Here is a 12688-nt window from a genome sequence, read left to right on the forward strand (position 1 = left end):
CAAAAGGTAAGTTAGAATTAGAAATGAAAACCCTGGAATATACAGGCAGGAAAACAACAAGTAAGAAAGTAACTGTGAGCCAGGCATGCTGGCACATGCTTGTAATCCCAGCATTTGGGATGCTGAGACAAGTGGATTGCCATTTGAGGACAGCCTCAGTTACTTAGTGAGGCCCTTCGTAATTCAGTGAGACCCTGTTTCAAAATAAATAATAAAAAATAAGACTATGGTTGTAGCTCAGAGGTAGAATGCCCCTGGGTTCCACCCTTAGTACAAAAAAAAGAGAAAAAAAAAAAAAAAAGAAAAGTAAGTTAAATATGTAAGCTCATTTATTTATTTGGGGTATTTATTTTATTTATTCTGGGATTGAACAGTATACAGAGCAGTTTACCTCTGAGCTACACTTCCAGTCCTTTTAATTTTTTGTTTGCTTTCGTTTAATTTAAAATGAGTTTCAGCCAGGTGTGGTGGCATATGCCTGTTACCCCAGTATTTGGGAGGTTCACACCAGAGAATCAAAGATTCTAGGACAACCTCCGCAACATAGCAAGACTCTATTTCAAAACAACAACAACAACAACAATAAAGGGCTAAAGGTGTTGCTCAGAAGTAGAACACCTAATACCAGAATCACTAGTCAGTCAGTGAGTCAGTGAGTCAGTCAGTCAGTCTGTCTGTCTGTCTGTCTGTCTGTCTCCCCCCACACACACACACACACGAATAAAGTTTTCCAGATTCCTTAGGTCCTTTTTGATTTTGTGAAACATTTAAAAAGGGCAGTTAGCAGCCGGGTGTGGTGGTGCACGCTTGTAATCCCCGTGCTTGGGAGGCGGAGACAGGTGGATCGCGCAGGTTCAAAGCCAGCTGCGCTGGCTTAAGAGACCCTGTTTCCAAAATAAAAAGTATAGAAAATAGGTCTGGGAGCCGGGCGTAGTGGCGCACACTTGTAATCCCTGCACTTGGGAGGCTGAGACAGGAGGATCACGTAGGTTCGAAGCCAGCTGTGCTGGCTTAGGTGACCCTGTTTCCAAAAAAAAAAAAAAAAAAATAGGTCTGGGAGTGTAGCCCGGAGGTAGAAGGGCTTCCAGAAACCCCAGTACCACAAAAAAAAAAAAAAAAAAAAAAAAAAGGGCAGTTAGTAAAAAGGTAAAAAGTAGTATATGATAAAAAGTGACTGGATGGCTTTTTCTTAACAGGCTTTACTGGCCAAGACAGAACACCTACCAAGATTTTTGCATGGTGCTAATGGACACACATACCTGAAATGCTTCTTCATACATGCTGAGTGCCCTGGAGATGGAGGCTGTTGGTGGAAGCAAATACCAAAGATGGACAGCAAGGGAGCGTTTCCAATCCAGTTGGGAACACACATTGATTTGCTTCTGCTCTGAGAGCTGCCACACCTGCAAAAAACAAAATCCAGACTCATCACAGCTAAATTTTACCTTGTCCTTCCTTGCCTATCTGCAAGTTTATTCACTTGAGTGATATTTTAAATTATCTAGATTTCACTGTTAGTGATCTATATATAAAACACAAAGGCTATTAGTGGCAGGTAAGAGGGTAGATCTGGACAATAACAACCTATACTCTTTTTTATTTTATTGTTGTGGTTCTGGGGATTGACTCCAGAGACAGTCTACCTTTAAGTTATAGTCCAGGCCCTTTGTAACAGGGTCTCACTAACTTGCCAAGAGCCTCTTGAGGTTGCTGAGACTGGCCACACACTTGCAATCCTGTCTCATCCACCCAAATACTAAGATTACAGGTTTGTGTCACTGGGCCCAGTCAACAATCTATATTCTTAGAAGAAAATGTGTAAGGTTGCTAACTTTTGAAATTTTATAATGAGAACACACTCTTTTGGGGAGGGGAGTGAAACCAAGTTACTGCAATTGTTTATAAAGTCAATACTTTTTTGTTTTAAATGGTACCAGGAATTGAACCCAGAGGCATTCTACCTCTGAGCTACATCCCCAGCCCTATTTTTTATTCTTTACTTTGAAAAGGAGTCTATGTTACAGAAGTTCTCACAAGTTGCTGAGGCTGGCCACGAATCTGCTATCCTCTTATCAGCCTCCCAAGTACTGGGATTACAAGCGTGCATAACCATGCCTGGCAGTCCCAACTAACTCTTTTTTTTTTTTTTTGGTGGTACTGGGGTTTCTGGAAGCCCTTCTACCTCCCGGCTACACTCCCAGACCTATTTTATATTTCTTTTATTTGGAAACAGGGTCTCTTAAGCCAGTGAGGCTGGCTCCGAACCAGCGCGATCCTCCTGTCTCAGCCTCCCAAGCGTGGGGATTACAAGCGTGCGCCACCACGCCCGGCCCAACTAACTCTTAATGAGCATGAAAGTGGGAAAAGGCAGAGGTTTACTCCATGCTCAGGTGGGGGATGGAGTGGGATGGAAATCTGCATACTTTTTTCTCTTGCAACCATAGGTTGCAACATCTTCCTGAGCAGCTCAACCTTAAGACAAGAATATCAACAAGAAAGTCAGATGGCATGAGGTTTCAACTTGGCCATGAGGATCTTTGAAGTTGGCCCTGTCTACATATTGTAATGGAAAGGATAATCTGTCTTGAAATAAACAACAGCTTTCACACAAACATACACAGCATCCCACCACCTTCCATCTATACCACTCTTCCCATATAAGGGCCAATGACAAATACTGCCATCTACTTTCACTCCCCCCCAAAGTGAAAGCAGTAAATCTTCCTTTTATTAACTTCCCAAAATTTTATAAATAATAAAAGTGATACATAAGCCAGGCGTGGTGGCTCACGCTTGTAATCCCAGCACTTGGGAAGTTGAGACAGGAGGATTGTACAGGTTGGAAGCCAGCCTCAGTTTAGTGAGGCTCTCAGCAACTTAGTGACACCCTGTTTCCAAATAAAATATAAAATAGGTCTGGGAGGATAGCCCAGAGGTAGAAAGCCCCTGGGTTCCATCTCAAGCAAAATAAATTTTAAAAAGTGATACATAAACCATAGTGTTACATCTGAACGCAGACTCCGAAAGGATTTTGATGAGAACCAATTCTCACTAGTATTTTATTTCTGAATATCAACTTTAAGAAGATAATCAAAGAAATAGGAAGCAACAGAAAACTAGCTTAAAATAATTATGTTCCATCATCCATAAAATGAAACAGAAGTGGTTATTAAAAGAAATGATCAGAGTTGCACATGGTGGAACAAGCATGTAATCTTAGCATTTGGGAGGCTGAGACAGGAGGATAGCAGGTTTTTGGCCAGCCCGAGCTATTTAGTGAGGCCCTCCACAACTTATTGAGACCCTGTTTCCAATGAAAGAATAAAAATAAAAAATAAAAAAGAATGATTCTGAGCAGGGCGTGATGATGTACACTTGGAATCTCAGCACTTGGGAGGCTAAGACAGGAAGATCACTAGTTTATAGCCAGTGTCAGCAACTTAGTGAGATTCTGTTTCAAAAATTAAAAATGCTGCCGGGCATAGTGGCGCACGCTTATAATCCCCGTGCTTGGGAGGCAGAGACAGGAGGATCGCGCAGGTTCGAAGCCAGCTGCGCGCACTGGCTTAGGAGACCCTGTTTCCAAATAAAAATGTAAAAATAGGTCTGGGAGTGTAGCCCGAAGGTAGAAGGGCTTCCATTAACCCCAGTACCACAAAAATAAATAAATAAATAAATAAATAAATAAATAAATAAATAAATATGTAAAATTGGGCAGAATGTATAGCTCAGAGGTAGAATATACCAGGTTCAATCCCCAGGGACATTCTTCCTCCACTACTATTTAATTTTAATTTTAATTTGTTGCCAGGCGTGGTGGCACACGCTTGTAATCCCTGTGCTTGGGAGGCGGAGACAGGAGGATTGCGTAGGTTTGAAGCCAGCCGTGCTGGCTTAAGAGACCCTGTTTCCAAGTAAAAGAATAAAATAGGTCTGGGAGTGTAGCCCTAAGGTAGAAGGGCTTCCAGGAACCCCAGCACCACCAAATAAAAAAATAAATAATTTTTTTTTTTTTTTGCAGTACTGGGGATGAACCCAGGGGCATTCTACCTCTGAGCTATACCCCTAGTCCTAGTGGGGTTTTTTTTGTTTTTTTTTTGGCGTGTCTGGGGAGGGAACCCAGGGTCATTTGACCTCCGAGCTATGACTCTAGCCCTATTTTTTATTCTTTATTTTGAAACAGGGTCTCACTAAGTTGTGGAGGGCCTAAGTAGTTGAGGCTGGCCGTGAACCACGATCCCCCAGTCTCAGCCTCCCGAATGCTGGGATTACAAGCGTGCGCCACCACGCCTAGCTCCTCCAGTCCTATTAAAAAGAAGACGAAGGGCTGGGCGTGGTGGCGCACACTTGTAATCCCCACGTTTGGGAGGCAGAGACAGGAGGATCGCACAAGTTCGAAGCCAGCCTTGCTGGCCTAAGAGACTCTGTTTCTAAATTTAAAAAGTATAAAAATAGGTCTGGGAGTGTACCCCGGAGGTAGAAGGGTTTCCAGGAACCCCAGTACTGCAAAAAAAAAAAAAAAAAAAAAAAAAAAAAGAAGAATGATGCTGTATGACATTAAAAAAAAGTCTATATAAGCCAGCCACTGGTGGTACATGTCTGAAATCTCATTACTTGGAACGCTAAGACAGGATGATCACAGTTTAAAAAACAGCCTTTGCAAGTAGTGAAACTCTCACTAGTAAGACCCTTGCTTCAAAATAAAAAACATAAAATAGGTCAATGTCCCTAGGTTCAGTCCCCAACATAAAACAAGGGAAAAATATTATAGAATTGCTATGTATAATTAATTTTGCATGTATATACACATATATGAACACAAGTATGTTTATGTAGATTTAAATATGCCTGGAAATACAGATAAACTAGTGATACTGTTTACTATTATGGCATTATAAACATTTTAATTTCTATATAACTAGATTACTTTTACAACCTACCCATCTGCCTTTATCATTTAGAAATATTTCCACTGAAAATTAACAAATTACCGTTATATGTAACAGTGTGCAATGTATAAAGATATCTCTGCCTCAACCTTAATCAGCATAGAACTTATGCAAAAACTGGTGTGAGATTATGGTAAAAGGGTTAGGTCAATACCGGTTTTCCAGCCAACAGGGCAAAGATTCGCAATCTCTCATCCTGGATGAAGCTGTCAGCCTGGAGCTGATGCCAATCTACTAGTTGCATGGAAAGCAGCTCCCGGACAGACTGGCTACCCACCAACTGAGATAAAAGAAGGGCAAGACGATGATCACCTGTAAGAGAAATAGAAGTTCTGTGATGATTATTAATGATTTATGGACTTGGTGAAACACTTTGGGGACATTATCTTATTTTTTCCAGCTTCCAGGAAGGAGGACTTAACACCAGTGACTGCTTCTTGCACTGTCCAAAAATACTAATAAAAAATTACCATTTTCTTCTTGAATAAGAAAATCTGAAAAGTAGTTTAACCTAAATTACATGCAGACTGCACAGCACATAGTGATCAATGACAAATTTACTTCTACTTTTGTGACCCTAAGCAAGGCATTGCTGAAAACATCATTTAATTTAAAGGTTTACAGTGAAAATGAGATGACTGAATTAAAAACAAGTCCGATTAGAAAGCACTACCATAACAAAATGGAGGAATGAGAAAAATCAAACCTAAAGAAAAACATATGTCTTTCTAGTAAAAGTTGATAGCTTTCTTTCCTTTCTCTCTATCCCCACCCCCTTTTTTTGTGGTACTGGGGAATAACACCCAGGGATTTGACCATGGTAGGCAAGTGCTCTCTCCCACTGACCCTTAATCCCAGCCCCCTTTTTATCTTATTGAACTCAGGAACATCTACCTCCAAGGTATACCTCTAACCCTTTTTATTTTGAAACATGGTCTCATAAGTTAGTGAGGTTCTAGCTAAGTTGCTGAGACTGGCCTTAAACCTTTAATCCTCCTGTCCTAGCCTCACAAGTACTGAGATTGTAGGCATGCACTACCACACCCAACTTATTTTTCTTTTTAATTTCGAGACACAGTCATGCTAAATTGCTGAGGCTGATCTCGAACTTGCAACTCTCCTTATTCAGAACCCAGAGTAGCTAGGATTGCAGGCACGTGTCTGTCAATACTGCCTAGTAGGGTGTGTGTGTTTGTCAGACAGACAAAAAGAAATTGAACCTAGGAATGTTCTGCCTCCTAGCTAACCCCTGGCTTGCTTGCTTGGTTGATTTATATTTTGAGACAGGGTCTTGCCAAGTTGCCCAGGCTGGCTTTTAACTTGAGATCTTCTTAACTCAGCACCCCTAGGTACAAAGATAATGGACATAATCTGAGTCTGACACTATCATTTTTCTTTTTTTTAAATTATTATTCTTGGGATTAAACCCAGGGGCATTCTAACTGTGAGCTATACCCCTGCCCTGTTTTTAAATTTTGAAACAGGGTCTTGCTAAGTTGTGAAGGACCTCCCTAAGTTGCTGAGGCTGGCTGTGAATCTGTGGTCCTCCTATTTCCCAAGTGCTGAGATTACAGGCATGTGCCATCATGCTCAACTACCATAATTTTCTTAATAATTGACAATCTTTTTAAGTTTATAGAAGATCAATCCTGGAGATAAATCCTCACTGTACAAATGTATAATGATCATCAAAGTCACTGACCTAAATGTATCATGACTGTGACTGAATACAATAGGCTTATATGTTACTGATTTTAGATTTTTCTGGTGTGATTTGTTCCTTTTAATACCCAAATTGGCTAAGCCCTCCAAAAGAGATACCACTGATGGTTCCCACAGTTGGCTTTGGATAAATTATGTTCCAATAAGCAAAGTTTGATCAAGGATTTAATTTTTACATAGATTAAGGTAAAATAGGTTGTATTCTTACCAAGATCTGTGTCAAGATAGTCATTAAAAAAAAAAAAGTAAATACTTCAACCCAGAAATTAAACTTTGGGATGTTCCTGCCCATCCCTCTAAACCCACAAAGGGCTCTGGGATGGCCCTCACAACCAAAGGAAACAAGCCATGTATAAGGGTAGCTCTTCTTCCTCCTTTGTCGACTGTCTCCTGCTGCTGCTGCTGCTAAGAACATCCTCCCTCTCCTACATGAGGCTTTTTCTCTGTCCATCTCTCTCTCCTTCTGGTGACTCTCCCTATGTCTCAAGTCCTCTCTCACCATTCTACCTCATTTCCTTATCCCCCCTTCTTCTTTCAGTTTTACTACTAACTCACCCTTACCTTCCACATTGACTCTATGTGTTTCTTTACAGAGTCCCAGGTCTACTTGTCTGTAAGAGTGGGACCTGCCTAATAGTAAGGTACACAGGTTTTGTTGAGAGTTTAATCAGTCACTCTGATCTATGGTATTAGCCTTTAAAGGTAAGTAGAAAGAAGAATATGGCTTGCTCCTTCCCTTGGAATATTTCAGGTAATTGGAGATATCCAGTAGCAGTAGGTAGAAACAAAGGATATATTTACTAAATGGACCCAATAATAATTTCTGCAGGTATACAAAGAGGGTCTACGTGGGATCGTGGGTGAGGGACAAAATAGCATATGAGCTAGGTCTTGAAGTCAAAAGGTACAGATATGGCCCAATTCAAAGGACAAAGGGAACCACATGAATAAAGGTGTGGACATAGAAAGCATAAACTTTCCAAAAGAGAAGTTTTATCCAACCTTCCTCCTCCCATCACCACTGGCCCTGCGTGGGCAGTGGATCTGTGCAGTAGGCTTGGAAGCGGATGCCAAGGTCAGTCATCTTGAGAGAAAGATAGGTGGTTCTCATGGATTGAGGGGCCAGTTTACTTTGTGCCCTCTTTTTCTAAGATTGCTTGTTCTGATTCCCTCCCAGACCCTCCCATCAGCTGAGGAAGTGAGGCCATGGTGTCTATCCAGCCCTCTTTGAATTGCACTCCTGCAGAAGGATGGAGATATAGGAGCTGAACATTTGGCTCTCAGCCCTGTTTCCCTGCAACCTGACTCATTTTCTTGAGAATAAGCACATCTCCCTTCCCAAGATGGAAACCTGTCTACCTCTGCCTGGGAACCACAATGATCAGGGTAGTAAAGGGCCAGGGTACCTCAGTAGAGGAAAAGAGAAGGTATCCAGGATAGGCCCACCAACTCAATTCCCATGTCCCCTTCAAACTAAATCTTCCCTTCTCCCTATTTGGTTGAAATAAGTGAAATGATACAAAAGACCTATGTTTAAGATGTTCAGAATATAGGGAGAAAAGTAAAATAAAAAAATTAAAGTGTCTACATGTTAAAAGGTATTTGCTACCATAGTACATTTAAAAATAAAAGACCAAGAAATACTTGATTATATCTGTATTAAGGGACATTTGTCAAATGTTACATAAAAAAACAATATATATAGTTGGGCGTGGTGGCGCACGATTGTAATCCTGGTGCTTGGGAGGCGGAGACAGGAGAATCACGATGGTTCGAAGCCAGCCCCACTGGCTTAAGAGACCCTGCTTCCAAAAATAAAAAAGTATAAAATAGGTCTGAGAGTATAGCCCAGAGGTAGAAGGGCTTCCAGGAACACCAGTATCACCCCCCCTCAAAAAAATATATATATATTTAACAATCGGGTGTGGTGGCACATGCTTATACTCCCAGCATTTGGGAAACTGAGACAGGAAGATCATGGTTGGCGGACAGCCTCAGCTACTTAGTGAAGCTCTTCCCAACTTAGTGAGACCCTTTTTCAAAATAAAGAACAATTGCTGGGCGTGGTGGCGCATGCTTGTAATACCCATGCTTGGGAGGCTGCGACAGGAGGATCACACAGGTTCTAAGCCAGCCTCAGCTACTTAGTGAGGCTTTCAGCAACTTAGTGAGACCCTGTTTCCAAATAAAAATTAAAAAAAAAAAATAATAATAATTTTAAAAAGGTCTGGGAGTATAGCCCGGAGATAGAAAGCTTCTGGGTTCCACCCCCAGTACCACCAAAACAAAACAAAAAAACAAACAAACAAACAAAAAAAAAAGACAAAAAATAGGGCAGGGGGTGTAGCACAGAAGTAGAATGCCCCTGGGTTCCATCTCCAGTATCGCAAAAAAACAAAAAACAAAAAACAATATATGAGAGTAAACCATCTTTTAAAAGTTTACACAGTACCAGGTATAGTGGTGCATACCTGTAATCTCAATACTTGTGAGGCTGAGAAGGACTATAGACCAACCTCAGCAATTCCAACAAGACTAGCAGCAACTTAATGAAACTGTTTCAAAGAAATAAAAAAAAGGGCTGGGAGTATATGTCAGAGGTAGGATGCCTCTGGGTTCAATCCCCAGTACACACACGCAGACACACTCACTCACACATATATATACAGGTGTCACATATAAAGAACTTGTTTCAAAATAAAAAATAAAAAGGGCTTGGGATATAGTTTAGAAGTAGAATGCCCCTGGGTTCAATCCCTAATTATCTCCCCCTAAGTTTACATATATGTATTGCTCTGTGTACATTTTTTTTTTTGGGGGGGGGTGTGTGGTACTGGGGATGGAACCCAGGGGGCATTCTACCTCTGAGCTACCCCCACAGGCCCATTTTTTATTCTTTATTTTGAAACAAGGTCTCACACTAAGTTGCAGAGGACCTCACTCTATAGTTGAGGTTTGAACCTGTGATTCTCCTGTCTCAGCTTCCCAAGTAGTGGGATTACAAGCATGTGCCACCACGTCCAGCTTACATTTCTTTCCTTTTTTTTGGGGGGGGCTTTCTACCTCTGAGCTATAACACTTCCTTTTTTGTGTGTGCGTATGTGTGGTGCTGGGGATTAAACCCAGCGGCATTCTACTTCCATGCTATATACCCCCAGCCCTATTTTTTATTCTTTATTTTGAAACGGTCTCATAAATTTCAGAGTGCCTCACTAAGTGTTGAGGCTGGCCGCAAATCTGTGATTCTCCTATCTCAGCCTCCCAAATACTGGGATTACAAACATGCACTACCACGCCTGGCTCACCAACCCTACTTTATTCTTTATTTTGAAACAAGTCTCACTAAGTTACTGAGACTGGCTGTGAACCTTCAATCCTCCTGTCTCAGCTTCCCAAATAATGGGATTTCAGGCATTTCTCACATTTGGTGTGTATACACATATTTGTAGATACTTTGTATTACAAAGGAAAGTGTCAAGTACAAATTGCACATCAAAATGTTTACAGTGGATAATAAAAGATTTGGGTGATTTTGATTTATTGCTTTCTGCTTATCTGCATTTTTTGGCTTTACTTCAAATGTATATGTAACAACATTAAAATATTTTTAGTTAAGGAAGTTTAATTTTAAAGGTTGTAGAGAGACAGCCGGGCGTGGTGGTGCACGCTTGTAATCCCCGCACTTGGGAGGCTGAGACAGGAGGATCACACAGGTTCGAAGCCAGCCTCAGCTACTTAGTGAGGTTCTCAGCAACTTAGTGAGACCCTGTTTCCAAATAAAATGTGTGTGTGTGTGTGTGTGTGTGTGTGTGTGTGTGTGTGTGTGTGTGTGTGCATGGTCTGGGAGTATAGCCCAGAAATAGAAAGCCTCTGGGTTCCACCCCCAGTACCACTAAAGGTTGTAAAGAGATATTGAAGAGAATAAGACATGATTCCTATCCTGCAGGAATCAGTAATTTTCCTAGCAAGTCCATATATAAGGCAAGACATTTAAATTTAAAGGGTGAAGAGACAGTGAGTAGGATGTAGGCAGACACACAGAGAAGGAACATTCTTTACCTGACTGCTGTGCCAGAGAACAGGCTTCACTGATCCTATTGCCTGTGAGGTAACTGAAGACAGCCTCTACTGGATTGTCTTTTCGGGTTAAGGAGACTTCTTCTTCAATCTGAGGCGCAGCAGTATGGGACAGCCAACGGGAGAAAGCTCTTCTTCGCTCCAGAATCTGAATGTACTCACTAGGCTCATCTAGTTGGCCGTCAAGCTCCTTCAGGTGGCCCCATAGGGCTTCACATAATGTCCATGTCAGGCTCCAGTGCTTCACAACTAAGGACAGGACAAAAAGTAATACTATGACACCGAGTTTTACAATAAATCCAGAGAGGGCAACACTATGATTGTGGGGTAAAAATTATATAAATAAACAACACAAAGGCCCACTCAAGTTGAGTACCCTGAATCTGTCTCCATCTCATTGAGATTTGTCTTGCACATTCCAGAGGCATATATGGAATATTTATTTGTTCTCTTTCAGTGATACTTATCATAAATATAACTCTATGCTCTTTAAGCAGGTTCTTTTACCTCAATTTTGGGTAATATCTCAGATGATAAAGAAAAGAGTCTCTAATTTGATCAAGTTCTGTCAACAAAATGCTTTAAGAAAAGTAAAGGGAGCTGGGCTTGGTGGTGCACACTTGTAATCCCAGCATTAGGGAGGCTGAAACTGGAGGATCATGGTTTGGGACAGCTTTAGCTACTTAGTGAGGCCCTCTGAAACTGTGAAACCGTTTCAAAATAAAAATACAATGCAGGGGGTATAGCTCGGAGGATAAATGCCCTTGAGATCCATCCCCAGACCCACAAAGAAAAAAAAAAAGAATGATAAAGTGCTGTAAAAACTTATAAGGAGCCAGGTGGCGCATGCTTGAAGAAGAAAGGTAAAGTGCTATAAAAACTTATAAGGAACCGGGGGGGGGGGGGGGGGGTAGCACACGCTTGTAATCCCTGCGCTTGGGAGACACAGATAGGAGGATCACGGAGGTTCAAAGCCAGCCTCTTTAGCTTAAGAGACCCTGTTTCCAACTGAAAGTATAAAATGGGTCTGGGAGTGTAGCCCAGAGGTAGAAGGGTTTCCAGAAACCCCAGTACCACCAAAAACAACAAAACAACAAACAAACAAACAAAAAACTTATAAGGAGTTGGGTGGTAAGACAGGGTGATTGCAGGTTCCAGGACAGCCTCAGCTACTTAGTGAGGCTTTCCTCAACTAACAGGTGAGACCCTGTTTCAAAAATTAAGAATGAAAGCCGGGCGTGGTGGCACAGGCTTGTAATCCCTGCGCTTGGGAGGCTGAGACAAGAGGATCGCGCAGGTTCGAAGCCAGCCTCAGCTACTTAGTGAGGCTCTCAGCAACTTGATGAGACCCTGTTTCCAAATAAAATATAAAATAGGTCTGGGAGTATAGCCCAGGGGTAGAAAGTCTCTGGGTTCCACCCCCTGTACCACCCAAAAAAAAAAAAAAAAAAAAAAAAAATTAAGAATGAAAAATAGGGTTGGGGATGTAGCTCTAAAGTGGAATGCCCATGGGTTCAACCCCCAGTACCACAAACAAAAACAAAACAAACAACTTGTAAGAGATCATACTATTCTGTTATAAGCATAGCCTAAAACTTACTGGGTCTAAATGGTATTGTTCAACAATAAAAGCAACAAAAAGCATTTAGAATATACTAATTTTATACATTTCTATAGTAGTTAACTTCATGTTAAGAAGTAACTGAAGTATCTGAAATCCAGTGACTTGACCAAAGTTGTAGGCAAAATATAGCAGAGCCAGGACTCAAATATGGGTTATGAATCCAAATCCATTCTCTTTACAGAATGTTATATTGCCTTTCAAGAAACCCAACAGAGACAGCAATTTTATCATTTTAAGACACTTGCAAGCTGGGCGTGGTGTCACACACTTCTAATCCCAGTAACTGGGAGGCTAAGACAAGAGGATCATAGGTTCG

General features: G+C 41.3%; 1 protein-coding gene across 3 annotated transcripts in view; it reads right to left on the reverse strand.

The window, feature by feature from the left end:
* The window catches only part of NUP98 (nucleoporin 98 and 96 precursor), a gene marked incomplete at both ends in the record, with an annotated part of 114117 nt that overhangs the window by 21679 nt on the left and 79750 nt on the right, over window positions 1–12688 (reverse strand). For all 3 annotated transcript variants that reach the window (XM_080699206.1, XM_080699205.1, XM_080699204.1), the window contains 3 exons: window positions 1260–1403; window positions 5104–5261; window positions 10731–10997. In XM_080699206.1, coding sequence (XP_080555332.1) covers window positions 1260–1403; window positions 5104–5261; window positions 10731–10997 — 569 coding nt within the window. The remainder of the gene's footprint in view (window positions 1–1259; window positions 1404–5103; window positions 5262–10730; window positions 10998–12688) is intronic.

The sequence above is a fragment of the Muscardinus avellanarius genome (assembly GCF_963383645.1).
Source record: "Muscardinus avellanarius genome assembly, chromosome: 1".
NCBI lineage: Eukaryota > Metazoa > Chordata > Mammalia > Rodentia > Gliridae > Muscardinus > Muscardinus avellanarius.